Source organism: Bison bison, unplaced genomic scaffold, assembly GCF_000754665.1.
Source record: "Bison bison bison isolate TAMUID 2011002044 unplaced genomic scaffold, Bison_UMD1.0 scf7180017864145, whole genome shotgun sequence".
Taxonomy (NCBI): Eukaryota; Metazoa; Chordata; class Mammalia; order Artiodactyla; family Bovidae; genus Bison; species Bison bison.
In genome coordinates, this window is record NW_011494717.1 from 10,266,225 (window position 1) to 10,289,290 (window position 23,066).

General features: G+C 45.8%; 1 protein-coding gene across 1 annotated transcript in view; it reads left to right on the forward strand.

The window, feature by feature from the left end:
- The window catches only part of PLB1 (phospholipase B1), a 125,817-nt gene that overhangs the window by 16,916 nt on the left and 85,835 nt on the right, over positions 1-23,066 (forward strand). Inside the window, exons 2-7 of the mRNA XM_010840701.1 lie at positions 6,809-6,867; positions 10,630-10,670; positions 11,251-11,294; positions 14,632-14,722; positions 15,084-15,135; positions 17,005-17,091. Of these exons, the coding sequence (XP_010839003.1) occupies positions 6,809-6,867; positions 10,630-10,670; positions 11,251-11,294; positions 14,632-14,722; positions 15,084-15,135; positions 17,005-17,091 (374 nt within the window). The remainder of the gene's footprint in view (positions 1-6,808; positions 6,868-10,629; positions 10,671-11,250; positions 11,295-14,631; positions 14,723-15,083; positions 15,136-17,004; positions 17,092-23,066) is intronic.

Consider the following 23,066-nt stretch of genomic DNA (forward strand, 5'->3'; position numbering starts at 1 on the left):
TACTTTGGCCACCTCATGCGAAGAATTGACTCATTTGAAAAGACCCTGATGCTGGGAGGGATTGGGGGCAGGAGGAGAAGGAGACGACAGAGGATGAGATGGCTGGATGGCATCACTGACTCGATGGACATGAGTTTGGGTAAACTCCGGGAGTTGGTGATGAACAGGGAGGCCTGGCGTGCTACAATTCATGGGGTCGCGAAGAGTCGGACACGACTGAGTGGCTGAACTGAACTGAATTCAATTTGCTAATATTTTGTTTAGAATTTTTGCATCTATATTCAACAAAGATACTGGCCTGTAGATTTCTTTCTTGGTGGTGTCTTTGTCTGGTTTTGGTACCAGGGTAATGGTGGTTTCATAGAATGTCTTTGAGAATACTCCCTCCTCTTCAATTTTTTGGAAGAGTTTGAGAAAGATTGGTATCAGTTCTTCATTGTATGTTTGGTAGAATTTTCTGTGAAGCCATCTGGTCCTAGACTTTTGTTTGCAGGGAGCTTTTTTAGTTATAGATTGTATTTCACCTCTAGTGATCTTTCAACTTACCTATTTCTTTAATTTTTTTTTCAAATTATCTATTGATTCAATTTTGGTGGGCAGTGTGTTTCTAGAAACTTGTCCATTTCTTCTAGGTTGTCAAATTTGATAGCATATGATTATAACGTTTCCTTATGTTTTTGATATCTCTGCAGTATTGGTTATTATGTCCCCTTTTTCATATCTTATTTTGTTTATCTGGGTTCTCTTTTCTTCTTGGTGAGCCTGGACAGATGTTTGTCAATCTTGTTTACCCTTTCAAAGGATCAGCTCAGTTTTATTGATTTTTTTTTTTCTATTTTTTAAATCTCTATTTTATTTATTTCCTCTCTGGTCTTTATTATATCCTTCCTTTTGCTGACTTTAGGTTTTGTCTGTTATTCTTTTTCGAATTCTTTTAAGTGGTAGGTTAGGTTGTTTGAGATTTTTCTTGTTTTTGAGGAAGGTCTCTATAGCTATGAACTTCTCTCTAAGAACTGTTTTTGCTCTATCCCGTAGATTTTGTGTGGTTATGTCTCTGGATTGATAATGAAACAATAGCTTTCAGCAAATTGAATGTATCTCAATATACACTTTGTATATTGTCCTTCATCTTTTCCTTTTTAGAACAGTGCCTCATGCCCTACACTCTGCTTTTTCTCTCCGTAAAACTTTACTTCATTGGTGAAGTGAAGTAGACACTGGGCTAGATCTTTTGCTTATATTACTCAATTTTTAAAAATCTTAAAAATATATGAACTGTAGAGTACAAGTATATCCTTGGTCACAAAAATCTTTTTTTCTTTTTTAAATTAGAACTTCTATTTACAGCAAAGACCAAAAACATTCTTTGAAGAGCAGTTTACTCCCTACCCCCTCAGGCATGAAGCCTGAAAGACCAGGAGACGTGCTGAGTGGGGCATTTCTCAAAGATCAGGGAAGAGTTGCTCCAGGACCTGTATTCCTCTGCTTGTGAAGATGCTGGCAAAGCCCAGGGAGGAGCTGAGGCAGCAGCAACCAGCCTGGTAATCTAGAGGTAGATCCAGGCTCCCACCTGGGATGCCTGGGGCTCAGAGCTATTGCTGATCACTAGAGATGTCATCTTCCCACTTCACTTTGACCTCTTTTTAGTAGTGTCTAAGTCAGACACCGGTTCTCAAACAATAGCCCATGGGCCAAATTCAGCCTTTACCTCTTTTTGTATGATCTGTGAGCTAAGAATGATATTTACATTTTCAGATTGATTTTTTTTTTTCCATGTGAACTTCTGGTTATCCCAGCATTTGTTGAAAAGCTGTCTTTCCTCCCTTGTGTTGTCTTTGCACTCTTATCAGAGAGCAGTTGACTCCCTGTGGGTCTATGTCTGGGAACTCTCTCTTGTTCCATGGATCTCTTTGTCTGTTCTGCCAATATCACCCTATAGCTTTATGGTAACTTTTGAAGATGGGCAGCGTCAGTCCTCTGACTTTATTCTTCTCCTTCAATATTCTGTTGGCTATTCCGGGTATTTTGCCTCTCCATATAAACTTTAAAATCAGTTTGTTGATATCCAGAAAGGTTTTTACATTTTTTTTAATGGTTAAGAAAAATAAAAAGATATTTCATGGTACATGAAAATTATATGAAATTCAAATTTGTCTCTATAAAGTTAATTTGTTTACATATTATCTATTGTAGCTTTCTTAGTACAAACAGAGCTGAGTATTTGTGACAGAGACGGTATAGTCAGAAAAATCTAAAAGACTGACTATCTGGCCCGTTACCAGAAGTTGACTGAGCCCTGGTCTAGATCCTAGGCTGTTACTTACACTTAGTTTGGTTCTGAGCATGGCCCATGGGGCCAGACTCCCTGTTTTCAAATCCTTCCATCACCATTTGTTCACTGTGTCACCTTTAAAATGTCACTTACCCTTTCTGGGCCTGTTTCTTAACTGTAAGATAGGGAGGATAGCATTTATCTCACAGAGTCATTGTGAAGATTAAATGAATTATTTCATGTAAGTGCTTAGAATAGGGCTGGGTACCTAGAAACTGCATATAAATATTGACTTCCATGCTTTTTTTTATCCTGGCTTAAAAAGAATATTACCAAAATGGTCTCAAATCTCTCCCCTGCTAATTCATCTACCCCACTACTTCCCAGAGTGATGATCATCTTAAAACACACCCTAATGCTCATCTCTTCAAAGACCTGTCACAGCTTCCTGTTTCCTGTGGAGTAGCCTGGTGTTCACAGCTCCACAGCCTGGCTGCCATCTGTCTGTGCAGCCTCATCTACCTTGCCCTCCGGTTATGATCCCTGTGCTCCAGCCCTTTCAAGCACTCTGTGTTTGTCCACATCTCAGCACCTTCCCATCCTGTGTTTCTTTCTGCTCAGAAATATTTCTTCTGGGCATTTCCAAAGGGTCACTGAGATCTGGGAGCAGGACACAACCCACATTTCTGTTATGACTTCCTACGTGGAAATCAATGCCAGATTGCACTGTAGGCATGAAATGGAAATACACTCTTGTCCCTCATGAAACTCCAGATAAATTCTTTTCAGGTTCAGGAAGCAAAACTGCAGAAGAAGGCTGGAGTGGAAAAGAAATCAAGTCCCCTCTCCCCAAGTCAGGCTTCCCTTTGGCCTTGTCTGATGCTGTCTGGGGGTTCTCGCATGGCATGCCCATTCAAGGAATGTGCACCCTGGACAGAGAGCTGGGTGGAGAGAAGCCAGAGGGAGCAAGGGAGCCAGACCTCTGATTACATATCAGTATCATAAATGTTTCTTGACGCTGTTGAAGTAAGCATCAAGATTATGTATCAGTGTGAAAAAGAAAGTTCAAATTACAGCATTAAAGGAGCTTGTAGGATACAAGATTGCATCCCCACTGATTACAACTGAATGAAAAGTGAGACTGATCAGGAGCCTGATGGTGGACATGAGTGTGAGCACATGAAACCACTCTTGGCTATAGGGGTGCTGTCACCGTGGGTGATTGTCTTCGTTCCTTGATTTAGAGTGCTGTTACTGTGCTATCCCCTTATTTGTGTATTTAGAAAGCTAAAGGTTTGATGGGGAAACTCATTGGCTTATAAAGTGAATCTCTCATTGTACATAAAATTTTTTAAAAACCAAGTTTTAAAAGACTGGCACGAAGTAAGCTGGGACGAGAACAGTGTCTTAGCAGTCTCTCCACCTGCCTTTTCTTCCTCTTCATTTCATGTTCAGTAAGATGTCTGAAGACAGCCCTTGTCCAGCTATTATGTACAGTCATGGCTATTGGGAATGCCACTATTAGCTCTTGTCTTAAGCTCACATCACCCTTCAGACTGTTCCAGAATGTCCTCCGCTTTCCCTGATTCGTCCCGGATCCCCAAACAACAGCGGTTATTTGTCCAACATCACTCTCCCCTAGAGTTCTGCCCTTCACTAAGGAACCCACAAAGCAATCTGCAGTAATGTGTCTGTGCAAGATATAGGGTTATTGCTAACCCCTCCCAGATGACACTTTTGCTTCTCAACCTAGGGATTCTGCCTTAAGAGGCTGCATTAATGGATGTACAGGGTCCCAAACAATGGAGGTGATAGTTGGAGGAATGGAACCTGGACTTTCCTAACACAAGGCACATTAATGAGCAGGGCAAATAGGTAGGGTGGAGAGGAAAAGCACGAAAGCTGTGAATCTAGAGCAGGGAGTTAATTCCAGATAAATGACCAGGACAGTTCTTGTCTTTTAGGAACGACCCAGGCCCATACTTCCCCTGGAGAGAACACATTGGAAGAGCAGCTGTGGCCAGAGGTAAGGGCTTTGTCTTCATGGGAGAGGTAGTGACTTCCCTTCTGAAGGGTGAGTCCTAGTCTTGATACAAGTTGACAGGCCCTTCCCTGAGGCCTTGGGGGTATAGACTAAGTGAGCTGCTTCCCCTGGGACAGGCAGGTTACCTGGCAGAGTGGAGGCAGCATAACTGTAGCTCCTGGAATTTGGGGCTCAAAATCTCTTCAGACTGAGCAGGTAGTTCCCAGAAGTGCCCAGAAAGACTTATAAACAGCCTGGTTATCTCTGTGAACCTTGAAGCAGATGCTGTGAGTTATCCGAAGTCATTTGGGTGAGGTTTTCCCAGAACATCTACAAGATAAGAGTTGAGAGTAAATGCTTTATCTCTTACTGAAATCAGTAATTCATGAGAAATTAACTTGTGTCTCCTAGTCACAGATGTGCAACCAATTTACTGCACATTTTCCCCCATTGGAATATTTCCCCTTTTACTCTCGGTTCTGGGGAGAATACATATGACCTCCTTTCCCAAAGTCCTCCACCTGATTCCCAGAAGTGGAGGCTGCTTTGGATGTACATGGGCATCTGAGGCAGCCAAGTGGTCTTGAGGACCAGCCCTCCCCCCACTACACACACTTGCTTTCAGCAGCCCCTCTGGGCTTAGGACACATTCTGTTCCAGTAGGGACACAAGAGTCTCCCAATTTCCACTTTATCCAATTCCCAGCTTTAAATAACTTAATGCCCCATATACCCGCTTTTGTATAAGCAATCAAATTTAAAGAAGGAAAGTAGATAATTCAAAAAATATAACACTATAGAAGAGATTTAAAAAATTTTTAGTCTAGATATATTGGGTCTCTTCATGGTTTCCTTTTTATTGTGATAAAATATGCATAATATAAAATCGATCATTTTTGAGTGTACAGTTCAGTGACATTGAGTACATTCACATTGCTGTGTACCTGTCAGCACTTTCTATCTCCAGAACTTTCTCATTATCACCAGTTGGTTTTTATTCTTTATCCTGCCTCCCTCCCTCTCTACCCTACTGTTCTGAGGCATCCTTACTTGCCACCTCTAAAATCGTTCTCAACAGGCATGTGTCTCCTTTTACTAAGTGAACTGGATATAGGGTTAAAAGAGCATGACTATGGACAATTGTTGCTTCTGGATTTTGAGCCTCATAGAATAAGCACATGGTCATCTCTACATCAAGTTTTCAGGACCTGTAACATTCCCTTACAAGGCAGTTGATATTTCTGACATTTGGTTTCAGGGGCAGAGCCTGAAGAGTTTTTCATTCTTTTGCAACCCAGAGAATGTGCCTTCTCCAGGATCCAGCGTGCCTTCTAACTCAGGTACGTGACCCTGAGCCATGAGCCAGGAAGGCCAGCATCTTCTCTCTGGTGTGGCTGGCAGAGGCTTGAGCCCCACTCTACGTGCACCTTTGGCTGTTCACATCTTCCCTCTTCTCCCTGTTCTCAGTCCCTCCTCTTTTGATATCCTCAGTCATTTCTGTGGAGGGACACAGCCCAACACACCACTCAAGAGATAAAACCAACATGGCCCCATGGTGGCTTTACCTGGGTGAAGGAGACCCCTGGGAGCTCACCTCCAGGTGGGTGGACCACGTCACAGGAGCTGTGGGTTGGATCTTGGCTATGCACGTACCTTCCCAATCCTGTAATGTAGCCGCAGTGGCTGCTCTAGACATATTTTTTCCTATAATGGGTTAGGTTCATCTAATACCTGGATGCTATGAATGTTGCTGTTGAGCTGGTCCTCTTCTCCAGCTTTATCGTCTTACATGGCTGCATTGTGGACTGTGTTTAATGGCTTTGTTTGCATTATACTGGCTTACCAGGATTTCCAGTTAAGCATGCTATTCTTACTATTCAGTCACGTAACAAGTGTGGTTAGAAAAAGAAATCGACGTACTTCTTAGGAAGTGGCTTCTTTAGGAGGCTTACCCTTAATGCCCCCATAACATGACCAAGGAATATATCAGTGGTTTCTAAGGAAACTTAATTTTAAGGATGCTAGTGACCCAAGTAGGTGGTGGAGGCTTCCTGCAGCTTGTGTCTGATATTTATGAGGGCTGTTCACAGCCCCGTTCTCTGGCAAGCCTCCAAGCTGACATGATCCCTTTTGAACCCAAATGGTTTTCATTTTTCTGTATTGCTGTCTTATTAATGGTGTCCGAGAAATGCAGAGTCAAGGGATAGAGGGAAGTGAGAGGCAGAAAGAACGCCAGGTGAGAAGGAAAGGAGGTTCGTGAATAACCTTCCATGGGACACCTACTTGGAGATCCTGAGACCAGTCAGCAGTGTGGCCTCCACTGAGGACTGAGCCTCTTTGGAGCAGGTTTAGGGCTTCCAGTGACTTCTTGGTCTTCAGATTCCCCCTCCCATGGCCAACCTTGGGGCATTCTTGGGGTGAGGGCCTTGGGTCTGCTTCTCCCATTTAGCATCCTGGGCCCACACTGTGCAAAATGTAGATCTGATCTTCTTACATGGGTTCTTGTCTTTGCAGTTCACTCTCTGAGACCTTCTGATATTAAATTTGTGGCAGCCATTGGCAACGTGAGTATAGCAAGGAGATGGAGGTGGGAGGTGGGGTTTGGGACTGAGGATTCTTTGAATGAGCTCCTAGTAACCAGGAAGAATGTTTCACCTGGGGAGAGAGAACATTCTCTGAACTGGAAAAATCCTAAAATCTAGGGTTCTGAGTTGATGTTGTTTTAAATTGAGTGACTGAATCTCTTTACATTAGGATGAAGAAACTTTTGAACTTTCTCATGAGTAAATCAAACCTATTGATAAATAAGCCAAAAATCACACAGAAATTTAAAAGCAATCTCTTAAACTATCTACTTATGAGATAGAAAAGAAAAATGTCCTTACCTGCTTGGCAAATTTTTAAAAATATACCCATCTTTGCTAATAACTTTGAAGTGGTATTGTTTTATGTGGTCAGGAACTGAGAAAGGGAGCAATAAGGGAAGGATGGAGAGAGGAGAGAGGGATAAGCAGGAAGAGTGTAGGCTTCAGTCCTGGCTTCCCGCAGCCCCACTGCTCTGGTCTTAGCACTGCTGCCCCTCAAGTCCCAGCAGTCCCAGCTGCATGGACCACTAGTCAGGTGTTCTCAGCTCTGCCCTGTACCCCTCACACCTGAACCAGTACACCCTCGCCTCTCCCCTTCCATGTCTTCCTCCCATCTCTGCCCACCTTGTTTCCTTTCCCCTGTCCTCTGTGTCACCGCTGCCCTCTGCACCCCTGCAGCCTCAGCCCCTGCCCCTGGCCCAGGCTGCCTCCTTGCTATATCCTACTTCCCTGCACACAGCACTGGCCATAGGTGAAGACTTCACATTAGAAAAACTGACCAGGGCCCAGTGAAATCTTCAGCCAGGGCTCCCACCCTTGTTCTTTGCTACTTGTGATGGTGGGGTTAAGCCTGCAAGTGTGACGGTGTGTGTACGTGCGTGCACATGGATGAGGGTGAAGGCGGAGGTGTCCCAGCGGGAGGGATGTAAAGGAGAGGTGGGAATAATGAGAAGAGAGATTTTCTGCCCCGAGGAGCACATTGCCGCTGCCGAGCTTGTGTGTCCCCAGAGCCGAGAGCGTGACACTGGCTGGAGGACTCGCGCATTCTCCTTCCTGAGGCAGGGAAATTCCCTGCAGGGAACTCTCCACTCCAAGCCAGGTTTCTAAAGTTAAACCAATCAGCGGTTTCCACTCTTTGGTCCTGGCTCTGAGAGAGTTCTTTGACTCATGAATTATTCAGCCTCGCAGTTCCTGCTGTCACTCAGCTCACCCTCTCTCCTCCTGGGACCCCAGGGTGCTGGGAGATGCTTTCAGTCCATGATGGTCTCCCAGCCCCCGATCATTATCCTCAACCTTCAGGATAAGCCCCAAGAGCACAGTTCGTAGGAGGCTGCCTGCCTCTGTCTGCCCTGAGAGTCAGCTCTCATGAACTCAGCCTGGTTTATGAAAGACATCAGGATAGGGAAAGACAATGGAAGATAGTGAAATGAGAAAGAAGGAAGGTGGAAAGCCGGTGCTTTTGCTCCAAGGCCTAGCACTTCCTTGTGACCGATGCTAGCACCTGTTTGTTTAATTGCTCTGGACTTCCTTTTCCTCACAGAGTGTTAAAGATCAGAGTCATCAAAATTGTTTTCAAACTAACACTTGTGACAGACATTCATTATAGGGAAAAAATGAAAACACATGGAGATAGTATTAAAAAATGGAAGATCTCATTCATATCTCCTATTCTCTTGTCTCAACAGCCATATACAAACACACACACACTTCAATATATAGGGTATGTGTGTGAGAGAGAAAGTGTGTATGACCTAAATAGGGTTACACTGCAGTATGCTACGGAGAAGGCAATGGCACCCCACTCCAGTACTCTTGCCTGGAAAATCCCATGGATGGAGGAGCCTGGTAGGCTGCAGTCCATGGGGTCGCGAAGAGTCGGACACGACCGAGCAACTACACTTTCACTTTTCACTTTCATGTATTGGAGAAGGAAATGGCAACCCACTCCAGTGTTCTTGCCTGGAGAATCCCAGGGACGGGGGAGCCTGGTGGGCTGCCGTCTATGGGGTCACACAGAGTCGGACATGACTGAAGTGACTTAGCAGCAGCAGCAGCAGCAGTATGCTATCTGTGACCTTTTATCCCTCTTAACTAAGAGTCACAGACATTTGCCATGCCAGGGAGGTTATAATCCACTCTATCAAATTCCTTGAAGCCAGGGCTTGTGTCTCAGTTATGTGTCTCTAGGGCCACAGAACATGCAGCCAGTGAAGAGCATGGGGGGAAAATGGCCAGCAGTTGTCAAAATGGTGGCAGAGGAGTTTGCTGGGTTTGTTCCAGCCTTCCCCTCTGTGACCTCTCCCTGAGCTCTCCCATACTCTCTCTACCTTGTTCCTCTCGTTCTCTCCCTTCCTTCCCCTCACCACCCCCATCCAGCTTTTCTGAGGAAAACCTCTACTGTCAGTCATGTCCACTTTGGCCAGGCACAGGCTGACCCCTTTGCCTCAGCCCCAGAGCCAGGCCTCCCTCAGGATTTCACCTGACTTGTATTTGCATGTGGTTTTCTGTTTAATGTGTTACTTTCCCTCAGAAAACTTTTTCACGCTCCCTCTCACTGAAAAGAAGAGAGGACTCCATCCCAGTCAGAGGAGAGTCAGCCTGCCCTCCCAAGAGGGAGCCAGAGATGTGGCCCATTTTTACAGACTGACTGGCTGTCTTTGAAGCCGGGTCCTTAAGGACAGGCAGGCCCTTTAAAGGGAAGCAGCAGCAGGCTGGGTGTAAGGTAGTGAGGGTACATCGTCACCTGTGATCACCACACCTGGAGTTTTGAGAGAGAGAATTTGTGTCAGAACCTGTGAAAATACTACTATTGACAACAGCTAATATGTGCTGAACATTTTCAGTGTTCTGGGCACAATTCCAAGCATCTCTGTGCTTAGTCGCTCAGTCATGTCCAACTCTGTGTGAACTCATGGACTGTGCCTGCTAGGATCCTCTGTCCATGGGATATTCCAGGCAAGAATACTGGAATGGGTTGCCATTTCCTCCTTCAGGGGATCTTCCCAACCCAAGGATCGAACTTGCGTCTCTTATGTCTCCTGCATTGGCAGGCGGGTTCTTTACCACTAACACCATCTGGGAAGCCCCAGGCATCCCTGGGACCTCACAAAAGACAAGATTCTCATGGTCTCACCTCTGCCCTATGACCAGGGAAACTCTCCAACTGAGTCCTGTGTGGTTCAGCTTTTACCAAGAGGACAATCAAACACTTACATTGTTCATTCAAAAAATAGTATCGAGTGAGTATTTACTGAGTACTTATGACACATCAGATGCTGTTCTAGGTCTGAAGAATATAATCAAGAACAAAACAGAGGCAAATTCCTGCCCTCCTGGAGTTTTCATTCTAGGCAAGGGAGACAGACCAGACACATTTTAGATTGTGTATTAGATTATCTAATTATTTTAGAGTATGGAAAGTCACAATGAAACAACTTATTGTGTTTCTATGAAGGACGTTAACATTCTACAGAGACACATTTAAGTCTAAGCTCCCGCACCCAGTTTTCTAATCTAAAGAAAAAGGTTACACCTGTTATTCCCTGAGTTTGGACCAGCAAGCTTTGGAGAAAATTTAACATCCTTTCTTCTCTCCCTGAAAAACGAATGCAGGCAGGTCTGGCCATTTTCTGGATCCAGGGATTCCCTTTTGTTGGTGGGAGGGGGTGTACGGCAGGCAGCTGGGGTCTCCCCAGGACAGGCTCTGCCACCTTCCCTGGCTGGGCTGCTCATACCCCATATCTTTTCCAGCCTCCAGACTCAGGGACGGACGACCTGGAGGAACAAGAATGGTAATTGTTTGGGAACCCCAGAGCAACAGAGCTGAGCTGAGCCTCCAGGTTGATCAGCTCTTGTTGTCTCCCTGCTTCATTGGTGGGGAGACCTGAGGGCCAGGGAGGAGACGCCGGCTCCAGGCTCCCTTAGGGGCAGGCAGAAGAGTGGAGACCAGAACACAAACCCCTGCCTCTTCATCCAGCGTTCTGTGCGGGAATCCCCCTGGCTCCCTGGGGTGAATAAGGGAGGGACAGCGGGAAGGGCTAAGAAGTTCTTGCTCTTCCTCCAGCCTCTGTGCTCTGCTCCGGGGGATGCAAGCAGAGTTGGACCAGGGTCAGGCTCATTCTACGTGGTGGTCTGTGTCCCCTTCCAACTTGGGACCAGACTAGAGGGGCGGGGAGGAGGGTCCAGAGCTGCTCACCCCATTTTGGCAGCTCCATTGGCCTCTGAGGTGTGCCTCTGTCTCCAGGAAGGATAAATCCAGAATCAGAGCAATGCTAAGCCGAAGCCTGTGGTGAAAGAGACCACAGCAGTTGAGGGCAAGCATTGCTAGGCGACAAACTCAAGCTGACATTTGTATGTTTGTTCTACCTGCAGGACTGAAAAGCAGGAGCTGCAAGCGTGCATGGGAGTGGTGACTGGTGAGTTCCGTGTTTTCATGGCCGGAATCCAGATTGTCCCTGTCCCTCCCAACACAGCAGCCCTTTGGTCAAAGAAGAGGATGTGCCCTACTGGCCACATTGTGGCAGGGCCTGAGGAAAGGGGAGGCATTCTGAGAGGACAGAGAGGGAGCCAGAGTGTGAAGAGTCACGTCCCTTGAAGGCGTGAGAGATGTGTCCGAGGGTCCCTGAGTGAGAAGACTCCAAGAGACACGGGGTTAAGGTTAAGGGATGTAGGAGAGGGGTCGGGGTGCCTGGGCCCAAATCCCGAGGCGGCTTCTCCCTCAGGACCCCAAGGCGGGACTTACGGCACTTTGTCTGGAAACTGTCCGCCATTCACTGCCCCCACCACCACACCCAGGAGAAGACCCAGCTCCAATTATCAGTTCATTTCATTTTGTAGTAACTCCCCTTACTTACAAAATAGATATATCAATTGGCTTCAGCAAAGTGAAATGAGAAGAATGAAAACTAACCATAATCCCTCCATCTAGAGATAATCATTGGGGTTCCCTGGTGGCTCAGATGGTAAAGAATCTGCCTGCAATACAGGAGATCTGGGTTTGATCCCTGGGTCAGGAAGATCCCCTGGAGGAGGAAATGGCAACCTACTCCAATATTCTTACCTGGACAATTCCATGGACAGAGGGGCCTGGCATCTACAGTCCATGGAGTTGCAAGGAGTCAGATAATCAGTAACCCAGATCTTCTGCATCGTAGACAGATGCTTTACTGTCTGAGCCACCAGGGAAGTCCATTACATTTTGGCCTTTTATATATGAATGTTCTTAGGAATATGTTATATGTAGCATGTTTCTTTTTTTTTTTTTCCTTAATATCAGAGGTTCCTTGCAACTCGATTAAGTCATCCTGAAACCCCTGAGTGCCTTAATGCCAGCTGAATTAGCCTGGTGGATAGTCATCTATGGCTGGTGTTCAGAAGCCAAGAGCAAGAATACCACTTTTCACTCCATAATTAGAGTGAAAAGACTCGGGTGGCAATGCAAATGCTCTCCTGAGCTGACACTCGAGCAGAGCATAATAACAAGTGAGGTAACTGGTGCCCTGTCAGTTCAGCCCATAAATGTCACCAAGGACCTGGGAATTATGAGGCTCCCTGCAGAGTGAGGGATAAATAAGACACTGGTCCTGCCATCTGCCCTTGCCATCCATCAGGGGAGGCAGAGGCCTGGTGTCCAGCCCTCCAGGATCTGATTGACAGGTGAGGGGACATTGGTGGCCAAAGCGGTGGAGGGGTCCTCTTGCAAAGGGTCAAGGGTTCAGAAGGTGTGGGCCCCTGTGACTTGGTGACTGTCTCAGCTCAGGCTAGGTTTGGCCCTATTTACCCTTAACTGGTAGGAAAATAGAAACGAAGTGGTGTATTTGGGGGAGTCTAGGAAGATGGGATGTAGTTTAGATCCTGAAACCGTAAGCACAGCTATGGCTTTACCTGATTTCTCAGTCTGTCTCCATTTTGGGGGTCCCTGCCCCACCTGGTAACAAATCCTGCTAGCCCCCCATTAAGTACAGCATGGCCAGGAGCCCCACTGGCCAGAGGAGCAGCAGAAGGCAGGGCGGTGAGGGCAGGTGCACCTGCGTGCCCTTAGGGACAGGACTCACCTGGAGCTGGCAGTGAAGCCAGTCTAACTAAGAGGGATGGGCCAGGGAGGAGGCCATATTGGGTAGTCAAGCCCACAGAGGAGCAACTGGTCTTCCAGAAGAAAGTGCTACAGGGGCATGGAGGCCCGAGCTCAGCCCATCTGTCCTTCAACCCCAGAACCTTAGAGCCCTTCCAGTCTAGCTGTGTCCTCTCACACACCACAGCCATTGTGCAGAGGGGAAAACTGAGTCTCAGGGAGGTAAACAGACCTTCCCAAAGTTACATGGTCAGTATGTGGCAGAGTCCCTAGGAACCCAGGTGGCCCAGCCCCACAGCCTGCGTCCTTGGTTCTGACTCCAGAGAGGGATAACTAGGACAGAGCAGGTGCCAGCAGCCCTAGAATAAAATAACGGGCAGATTGGTGTGAAAAGACCCAAGGCCATGTTTGATCACAAAGAAGCAGTGTTTTACAAACACCCTTAATTTGGTCTTCCCTGGTGGCTCAGCTGGTAAAGAATCCACCTGCAATGCGGGAGACCTGGGTTCCATCCCTGGGTTGGGAAGATACCCTGGAGAAGGGAATGGCTACCCACTCCAGTATTCTGGCCTGGAGAATTCCATGGACTGTGTAGTCTATGGGGTCACAGAGAGTCAGACACTACTGAACGACTTTCACTCACTCACTAACCTGGAGAGCCGTTCACTTTCAAATATGTCACAGCAGGCTGTTTTGTCATTCATCCTCAAAGACCCTCCTGATGTGCGGAAGAGAAAGTGCCCCATCCCCCATCCACTCACACATGCACACTCTCACACAGACACACCCACACTGACCCTGTCACCTTCAGCTCTGGGTTCCCACCACGCGTGGGGGGTGGGCTCCGTCCGCAGGCCAGTCAGGGCACCATAAAGGAGGCTCATGAGTTTGGGTTGAGGATGAAGAAGTTGTGGCCCCAGGGGACTGAGAGGGCTGCCCAAGCAGACAAAGCCCAGTGGACAACTCCCGCTCTCCTGCCCCTTCTCTCTCTGCTACCTGCACAGTGTCAGCTTCCTTCAAAAGCAGCCCCTCTAAAGCTGTCTTTTGGATTCTGCTCCAAAAAGCCCCAGGCACTTGTGGATGGGGGCGGTAGAAAGAGGGGCCAGGGAGGGGGACACCACTTCGCTGCCGTGACACTCTCCCGTCTGCCCTCTCCTCTCTCTGGAGCAGACACAGCCTAACTGCTCCTGACAGCACTATTTTTAGCGGTCCTCTGGCTGTCAGCTCTGGGACGCATCTTCTGTGTGCTCCCCGGAGCTTTCCCGCTCTGCTGTCACTCTCAGGAGGAGGGAGGGCACGGAGGCAGCCTGCCGAGTCCCCCATCCCAGCACACTTTCCCTAACAAGTACACAGTGCAGGACAGTGAAGAACTGTGGGATCTGAGTGCTCAGGCTCAGATCCCAGCCACCTCGGGTAGCTGGTGTAGCCTCCCCCAGCCTCGGTTTCCCTTCACACACACACACCTCAGGGCTTAGCACTTGGCTGGCCTGGCACCCGATGGATGCTCCTTTTTCTCAACTCTGTTCACTTCTAAGGGCCTGCTACAAGGTGGACCTCACAGCCCAAGGCAGGTCATGCTTTGGGGCAGGGGCAGTGACCTTGGCACCTCACCAGAGTGGGTCAGTCTTTACAGGTGACCACCGGCTGCCGGGAACACAGCCTCAAACCAGCTCTCTCTTTAGTCCTTTCAGATGTCATCAGATACTTCAGCCCATCTGTTCTGAAGCCCATATGCACTCTTGGGACGGAAGTGGTACACCATGATGCTGCTGAGTAAGTTCTTTTTCTGGCTCTCTGCAGGGCTGGGCAACCTGTCGTCCTTGGCATCTAGATGGGAGGATTTGATGGCAAGTGGGGTTGGGGGGAGGGTGGTGGTGCTGGAAGAGTCAAAGAGGCTTTAAAAGAGAGATCTGTGTTAAGTCAAAGCCGAAATGTGTCTCCTGTGCTGACTTTAGTCTGTTGATGGGCCTAATAAAAAAATCAGGTCAGTGTCTGCCTTCCAGGACTCAGGAGGGGTGCAATGCAGCCTCCTGCTCAGAGCCTTGTGCGTAGGCTGAGGCAGGCGGCAAGCTTTCAGCCCCTGACAAAGTTGTGTTTAACTGACTTTTCTCTTGGCTCCCTTCCCTCTGTGCAGAGATTTGTGGGTTCAGGCCAAAGACCTGGTGAGGAACATGAAAGAGAACCAGGTAAGAATCCATCCGACTCTGCTGGGGGCTGTTCTATCTGCTGGGAGGCCATCAGACCAAAGACACCAGGCAACCAAGGCCCTGCAGCCATCATGCCCTGAGCTTGGCAACCAGTGTGGCCTGGGCCCTCCAAGAACACCCCTGCCCCTGGTATCCTCTGGAGGCCAGTAGAACACAGGACCTCTTCTCATATCCCCAGTTTGGTCCGGTCGAAGTCGGCAGATGAACTAAATAACTTCTTGCTCAGTGAGGTGGTTGAAATCTAGGGTTCTAGAGGGACACTTGTTGGAGGATGAATCCTGAATTTCCACCTATTAGCTGTGTGATGCTGGGTAAGGCACTTAACCTCTCTAAGCCTCAGTTTTCCCATTTATGAAATGAGAATAATACGAGGGCCTGCAGCGCAGGGCTTGGGGTGGATTCAGTGAGGTGCTGGGTGCGCCTAGCACAGAGGCAGTGCCCAGTGCCAGCCCACAGCTGTCATTGTCGTTAAAGAGACTGTTCCTGTCATTATTAATCATCACACCCATTCTAGTTCTTGGGTGGAGGCTTCTGTCACATGCATCCTGGGGCCCTAGTCCCCACACTCCTAGCAGTGTAGACACCCTTTACTCAGAAGCTCATATATGAGTTTGTAATAAGCTGCCTCTAATCTGTTGTGCTCTCCTTATGGACAAGTATCAAATCCAGGCAAGATCTGCTACCAAGCTAGCTTTTAATGAGGGACTTAGCCTGAACCACTGGAACCAAGGGAAGCCACTGTCTCAGCCAGCCATGCATTCATTAAAGAGTCAGGGTGTTCAAGCCAGGTCATCCCAATATATACAAGGAGAGGGGCAAATATAGGAGCAATGCTATAAAGAGTGGCTTCTTCCAAACTAGACTTCTCAAATTTCTGGAATGATCATAACATTCTGGAGAATGGCTAGAGGTCTTGAATCAAATCCTGTCATTTTACAGATGAGGAAACTGAAGCCCCAGAAAGTCTTATGACCTGTTTGAGTTCACAGCCAGTTAGTTAGAGCTAAAATCAAAAGTGCCTGATTCACATCTAACGCTCCTCCAGAGCACCATGCTGCCTCTTACAAAACAGAAGTTTGTTTTTTTGTTCCACAAGTAACACATGTTCATTAGAGAAGATCAGAAAACACAGATAAACCAAAGAATACTGAAACCATCCCAAAGCATCCTTAAACCTGATGTCTAAAGATAATTACTGTTGACGGTGTACATTCCCTTCCATAATTTTTCCAAGCACATACGTTTGTATACATTTTATAAAATAGCCGTTACTTGATGTATATACTTTTTACAGTCGCTTTTCTTGATATCATATTTCTGCTGATGGCAATATGCTTTCCAGCACTGTTTGAACAGTCACATGGTATTTCATGTCATGAGCATTCCATAGTTTACACAGCAATCCTCTGTTTTAGACATTTATATTGTTTCCAACTTTTGACTCTTATGACAAGGCTTCATCATTGTAGCTAAGTCTTTCACACATCCATTTCCTTAAGACTCATTTTTGGAAATGGATTGTTGGATCTAATGGTAAGCCTCTTAAAAAAGTTTTGATGAATTTTTCCATATTGCCTTCTAGAGCAGGGATTGAACCCAGGTCTCCCGCATTGCAGGCAGATTCTTTACCGTCTGAGCCACGGATCTTGGAGATTCTGATCTAGCGGATTCTAAAGTTCTACAGCTTTAAATGCCTACTCTATATGTCTCCTTTTGAAAAAACCCATACATATGGTTTTGGGAGGGGTTGTATGAAATCAAAAGACATGCAAAGAAAGAAGCTCTTTTGGCACCAGGATTCCCTGCCATCTCTTTTTCATGCTATCGTCCTTTATTTCTTTTTTACAGCAACTTGACTTTCAAAATGATTGGAAGCTCATCAACGTGTTCTTCAGTAATGCTAGCCAGTGTCGCCTGTGTTCCTCCACCCAACAGGTAAACCGCAGGCGGGAGGCAGAGGGATTGCAGGTGCTGGGGTGGGTGCCGAGTGAATGAACTAAACCTGACTGACCTGCACCTGGCAGGCTGGGCCTGATGGCACATATTTCCAAGTTAGGGCAGACAGGTAGACAGACGGACAGATATCTAAGGGTCAAGGAACCATATTGAAGGACATGCATATATGCATGCTTAGTCACTCAGTTGTGTCCGACTCTTTGCAACCGACTGTGGCCACCAAGCTCCTCTGTCCGTGGGGATTCTCCAGGTAAGAATACTGGAGTGGTTGCCATGTACTCCTCCAGGGAATCTTTCCAATCCAGGGATCAAAACCACAACTCCTGCATTGCAAGAGGATTCTTTACCACTGAGCTATGGGGGAATTTTTAACTTACCATCCTATCAGGAAAAGGAAACCATAATATAGATAAACTGAGTTGATCATTCTACAACTGAGGAAAATTCACTTTCTGATACAAGAGCATTTTGCCTCTTGTAGCTCCAGTTTTATTTAAATGCTGACATCAGGAGTTAAAGCAGGATCTGTACTTTGGGCATTGCCTCTTAACTAGTTTACTGTGACCTCCAGTTTTAAAGGAAAGTTGTCGAGTTGTTCATATAGGTTGACTATATTGTCAAGGCTCTTTGGCATTCCCAGGAATGGGACATGAAATATGTGACTTTTAAAATATTTTATGTAGGTGACTGACTGTGACTTACATCTTTATTGAAGAGTGTCTAGGTTAGGATCAGTTGAAGGTGAAAGGGTTAGCTATGGTGACATTAACGGCACACAGATGATTCTTCAGGAGCCTGCTTGCCTCCAGGATGGCCCCACCACTCACGACAGTTCAAGTGCCTGCCCGCTGTCCTTTCAGCCACCTTCCAGGGCCTCCACCAGGCCCTGGCACAAGCAAGGGTGAAGTTTCTTGGGTGCTGTCCTCTTATTTTCTGTGCCCCTCTCCCAAACACATACTCGTGCCTTCTTCCAAATGCTCTACGAATCCCAGCCTACCATCAAAACTCCACTTCCTTTAGTGATGTTGGGCATGCAGATCTTGAATCTTGTTCTACTTCGCTTCTGTCTTCTCCCAAGGCAAGTGAAATTTACATTATCTGTTTATTCTTGGCACCCTCCACTTAGGCCATCACGCAAACCAGCATGTACTCATGAATTTACACATTCATGCATTGAATGCTCAAACAAGCGATTAGGCATTGCTGTATTCCTCTGTATATCCACTCATACATCCATTCATCCATCCATCAGTTATCTATTCATGCATAACTTCACTCTTTCTTCTTACATGCAGGCACATATTATGGTATTTATGATGAGTTGTTCATGCTAGCATTTGACTTTTTAAATATTTGAATGTATTCATTAACACTTACACTCATTCATGATTTCTTCCATACATTTTATCTCGGGTTCAAGCATTGCTGTATGGATTCTTGCATTATTTCATGTATTTATTCCTTCAATACATTACATTGATTCTTAAATATGTACACAATATATTCCTGTGTCCATTTATGTATTATTTACTTTTTTAATTTCTAACTACACAAGTAGTGCACAGATGCTTTCTCCTTTTAAAAATGAAGCATTACAGTTAAAGCTAAAATATTCTTTAGCCAGCACCTCTGATCCTCTCACTTTTTTCTCCCAAGTATTTTGCACATCTGTAATCCCTAGTATTCCTTTATGCGTGTGTATATGAGAGAGGTTTAATATAAATAGTGTTATATTGTATCTACTATTGAATAATTTTTTTCACTAAATATTTTTGAGACCTAGTCATTATGATACTTATAGATTAAATTTATTCCTTTAATTGCTAAACAATATCCCTAGTGCATGTTTACCAGATTTTATTTTGCTATTTCTATATTGGTGACCATTTAGGTGTTTCTAGTTTTTCACTATTGTAAACAATCTTGTTCATTTACTTGAACATAATGTTTTTCTAAATACAGTGATTATATTTCATTGTATTCAATTATAGTGTAGTTATATTTTGAATTGTAGATTGAAGTATATTAATAGGTCAAAAATCAGTTTAAAAGATTATAACCAAAAATTATAAAAAATAGAATAGAATCAACTATAAAATACTAGAGTTTATTGCATGTAGAGTTTATTGGCTTGTGATTATTTTTGTTTCATTTATATATAGATATGTATGTACTGGGTTGTGATGTGAAATATACCTCACACAATGGGTCATGATCAAGGCAGTTTTAAGAGAAGTGCCTTGAGTAGATTCTTAAACAGAGAATTGCTGGTCATCAGATACATACGCTTGAAATCTTTAAGGACTACCTAATTGCCCTCCAAAGGAGCCAAACCCATTTATAGTCTAATATCTTGGGACCAATGCCAGCATGTAAGGGGGTTTTCCATACCAATAAGCAGTTCTCAGATACCAGCGGGATGTCCTACAATTCAACTCAATTCTGACACGATCTACCTAGAGATAGCATCAGATCCCACAGGCTAAGGGCCCAGTCCTCCAAGACTGCCCCCCACCTGACATTTCAGATGCCAGTCCCAAGTCCAAGTTGGCAAGCCCCTCCTTGAGTTCAGTTAGTTTTCTTGAGTGGCTCTCAGAATCCAGGGAAACATTTTACTTATTGGGTTATTGGTTTATTATAAAAGGACATAACTCAGGATCAGCTAGATGGAAGAGATACACTGGGCAAGGTATGGGGAAAGAGCCAGGACCCTCCATGCCCTCTCCAGCTGGGCCACTCTCCCAGCACATCCAGGTGGTCACCAACTGGGAAGCTCTCTGAACCTATCCTTTTGGGCTTTTATGGAGGCTTCATTATATAATATGATGATTGACTAAGTCATTGACCAATGGCAGTTGATTCAACTTTCAGCCCCAGGTAGGGGGTTGGGTGGGGGAGGAAACTTAAGTTCCAACTCTCTAGCCACAGGGTCGCTTCTCCTGGCAACCAGCCCCTGTCCTTAGGTGTAGTTCAAAAGTCACCTCATTAGCATAGCAAAACACACTTTTATGCTCTCATCACTTAGGAAATTCCAATGGTTTATAAACTCTGTGCCATAAAAAGGGACAAAGACCAAATATATACTCTGTATTATAAATCACAGTATCACGTATTCTCACCAATGTCTGAGCGCACCCATTCTCTACAACCTTCCCAACACTGTTACCAACCTAATGACTCTTTTTTGTCAATGTGTGAAATTCCCTCAAGATCTAGTCGTGTTGATACATATGGATTAAGTTTGTTCACACTTAGAACCTCACACTTTTAATTGGCTGTAAACGTACGACAAAAGTAATCGTGCCTCACCTCTGGTTTCTAAATGGCTACGCAGCAGTGACTTAATCTCTGTAAAGTGAGCTCACTGCAGCAATGTTTACTAGCATTCACTTGAATTCCCACTTCGTTGCATTTGTTCTTCTATCTTGATTTGTGCTTTGCACCAAGACCACCAAGGCAAATCCCACCTCCACTGCCACTGCCCCCAAAGGGCCTCGTGGCTCGTAGGCCTGGCTCTCAGCCTCCTTGGCCTGGGTTGGCTGCTTCCTCCCTTCATTCCTCCAGTCTTGCTTCTGCAGCACAGACCCACCCCTCACATCCTAGTCTTCCTGGTGGTGCCTCTGGCCACAGCTGACCCAGAACCACCATCTGAGAAGCTCTTACCCAGCAGTTTGCATCCCCAGTGGCCTCTCCATGAGGGGTTGTTCTGCAGTCTCAGGAGTTGCAGGAGGTACTCTGAGACTGTGGGCTCTGGCTTCCACCTGACGTCAAAGCAGTTCTACCTTTACTGGCAACATACATACATCAGGTTCCCTGAAATAGTTCATATGAAATAAAGGTATTTTACTGTTAAGGAGAAATTGTAAACATATGTTCCTATCCTACTTAGGGCCTGGAATTTTCCTCCTATAAGAGGCCTTGGGGCTCCTTTCATGGGGAATAGACAAGGGCCTGGGTCCACATTTGCTTTTTAGGGGGCTCTTAAGACCAGAGTTGTAAGAGGAAGATGATGAGGAGTCACTCATTAGACGGTGACAGTGCTGCCTCAGGCCTGCTGTGGTGCGTCCAGCTATTCAGAGGTAGGTGCTTCAGAGGCAGCTGGTGACCTGGCTCAGAGCAGTGACACAGGGATGATTTTAGGGTCTGGACTCTTACTTACTGCTCTCCAGTTAAAGTCTAAATGTAGGGAGTAAGAAAAAAATCAGAATAAGAGAGAGGAGAAAGGAAAAAGATGAAGACTGACACTGCAAGAATTTGCTCCTGAATCCAGTTTGTTTGCCCCATGCACAGCGGGCCCTGGGACACCAAGGTTTGCAGAGAGAAAGGATTTATTCACCAGGCAGCCAAGTGAAGAGGTGGGAGAACAATTCTCACATCTACCTCGGGACATTTATGGGATAGAGACAGGGTGATCTGAGGCATGGGGAGTGTGGGAGAAAGGTGACCGGAGAGAAGAAAAAGGTGAGGGAATTGTAGTTCTGCACAGGTGCAACCAAGCTGTTAATACCTGCTTATTCATGGGACGCGTGTTCAGAAAAAGGCTGTGTCGGCCTGTTCTCAAGGTGGAGTTCAGGGTCTTCTGATATCAAAAGGTCACCAATGGAACACTCAACACATGCCCATTTGGAGGTCTCAACCATTATTCAGTTGGAGCTCGAGCCAATGAACAGCTGACTCCAAATTCCTGAAAAACAACTTGGGCAAATATCTCATTGTTTAAGCTACATCATGCTTGGAGGACATACAAGTTATTGTAAAAACAATTAAAGTGAGCTTGATCAGTGAAAGCAGATTAAAGTTCATTATTTATTAAGCAAGTTACAGTTTAACGTATCTAATGGATAACAACCCTTGGTTTCAAAAATACACTCACTTATTCTTTGGAAATGGATGTCAACATTTTGCAGGGCACACACTGGCAGTATGACTCAGGAAATCTAAAAGTGTTTGTGCCTTTTGGCTAAATAATCTTACTTCTCGGAATGAATCCCAGGGAAATAATTTGTTAGAAAAAGTTGTCTGGTTGCAGGCACATATTTGACAATAGAGCGTTCTTCTGATTCTAGGGGCAAAAGATATCAGTGGAAATATGCAAGTTCATTTGAAGAAATAGGGCTTCCCAAGTGGCGCTAGTGGTAAAGAACCCTCCTGCCAATTCAGGAGACATAAGAGATGTGGGGTTCGATCCCTGGGTCAGGAAGATCCCCTGGAGATCTTCATGGCAATCCACTCCAGTATTCTTGCTGGAGAATCCCATAGACAGAGGAGCCTAATGGGCTACAGTCCCTAGGATTGCAAGGAGTTGGACACAACTGAAATGACTTAGCACACATGCATTTGAAGAAATAAACTTTTTCCTGATTTCAACTTATGGAGAAGTTTATCATATGTGATATCATAGGCAAGGGACATTTTATAGGAGTATCCTGTCTTCCACTAAAGAACAGGGACAGTTGGTGCCCCAGGGGCAACCGTTCAGCACTTGGAAAGCCCAGGTGGGCCCCAGCTCACTCTGCAGCAGTGAATACGCACCTTGACCAAGAATTTTCTAAAGCAGAGTTTGCAGTCCAAGGAGAACCATGCAGGGACTCCCCAAGGGAAGAGGGATGCCCTGAGTATGGTCCAGAGGGGAAGTGAGGCTGTTTCTCGACAGACTTCCCATGCCTCTTTAGAAGGGAAAGTGTGATGCTGAATGTCATGCTCAGGGAGAGAAAAAAAATGAGACAGAAGGCTTTATTGCTGGCTATGGCAGCAGCTGACTATGGCTCAGATCATGAACTCCTTATTGCCAAATTCAGACTTAAATTGAAGAAAGTAGGGAAAACCACTAGACCATTCAGGTATGACCCTAAATCATATCCCTTATGATTATACAGTGGAAGTGAGAAATAGATTTAAGGGACTAGATCTGATAGAGTGCCTGATGAACTATGGAATGAGGTTCGTGACATTGT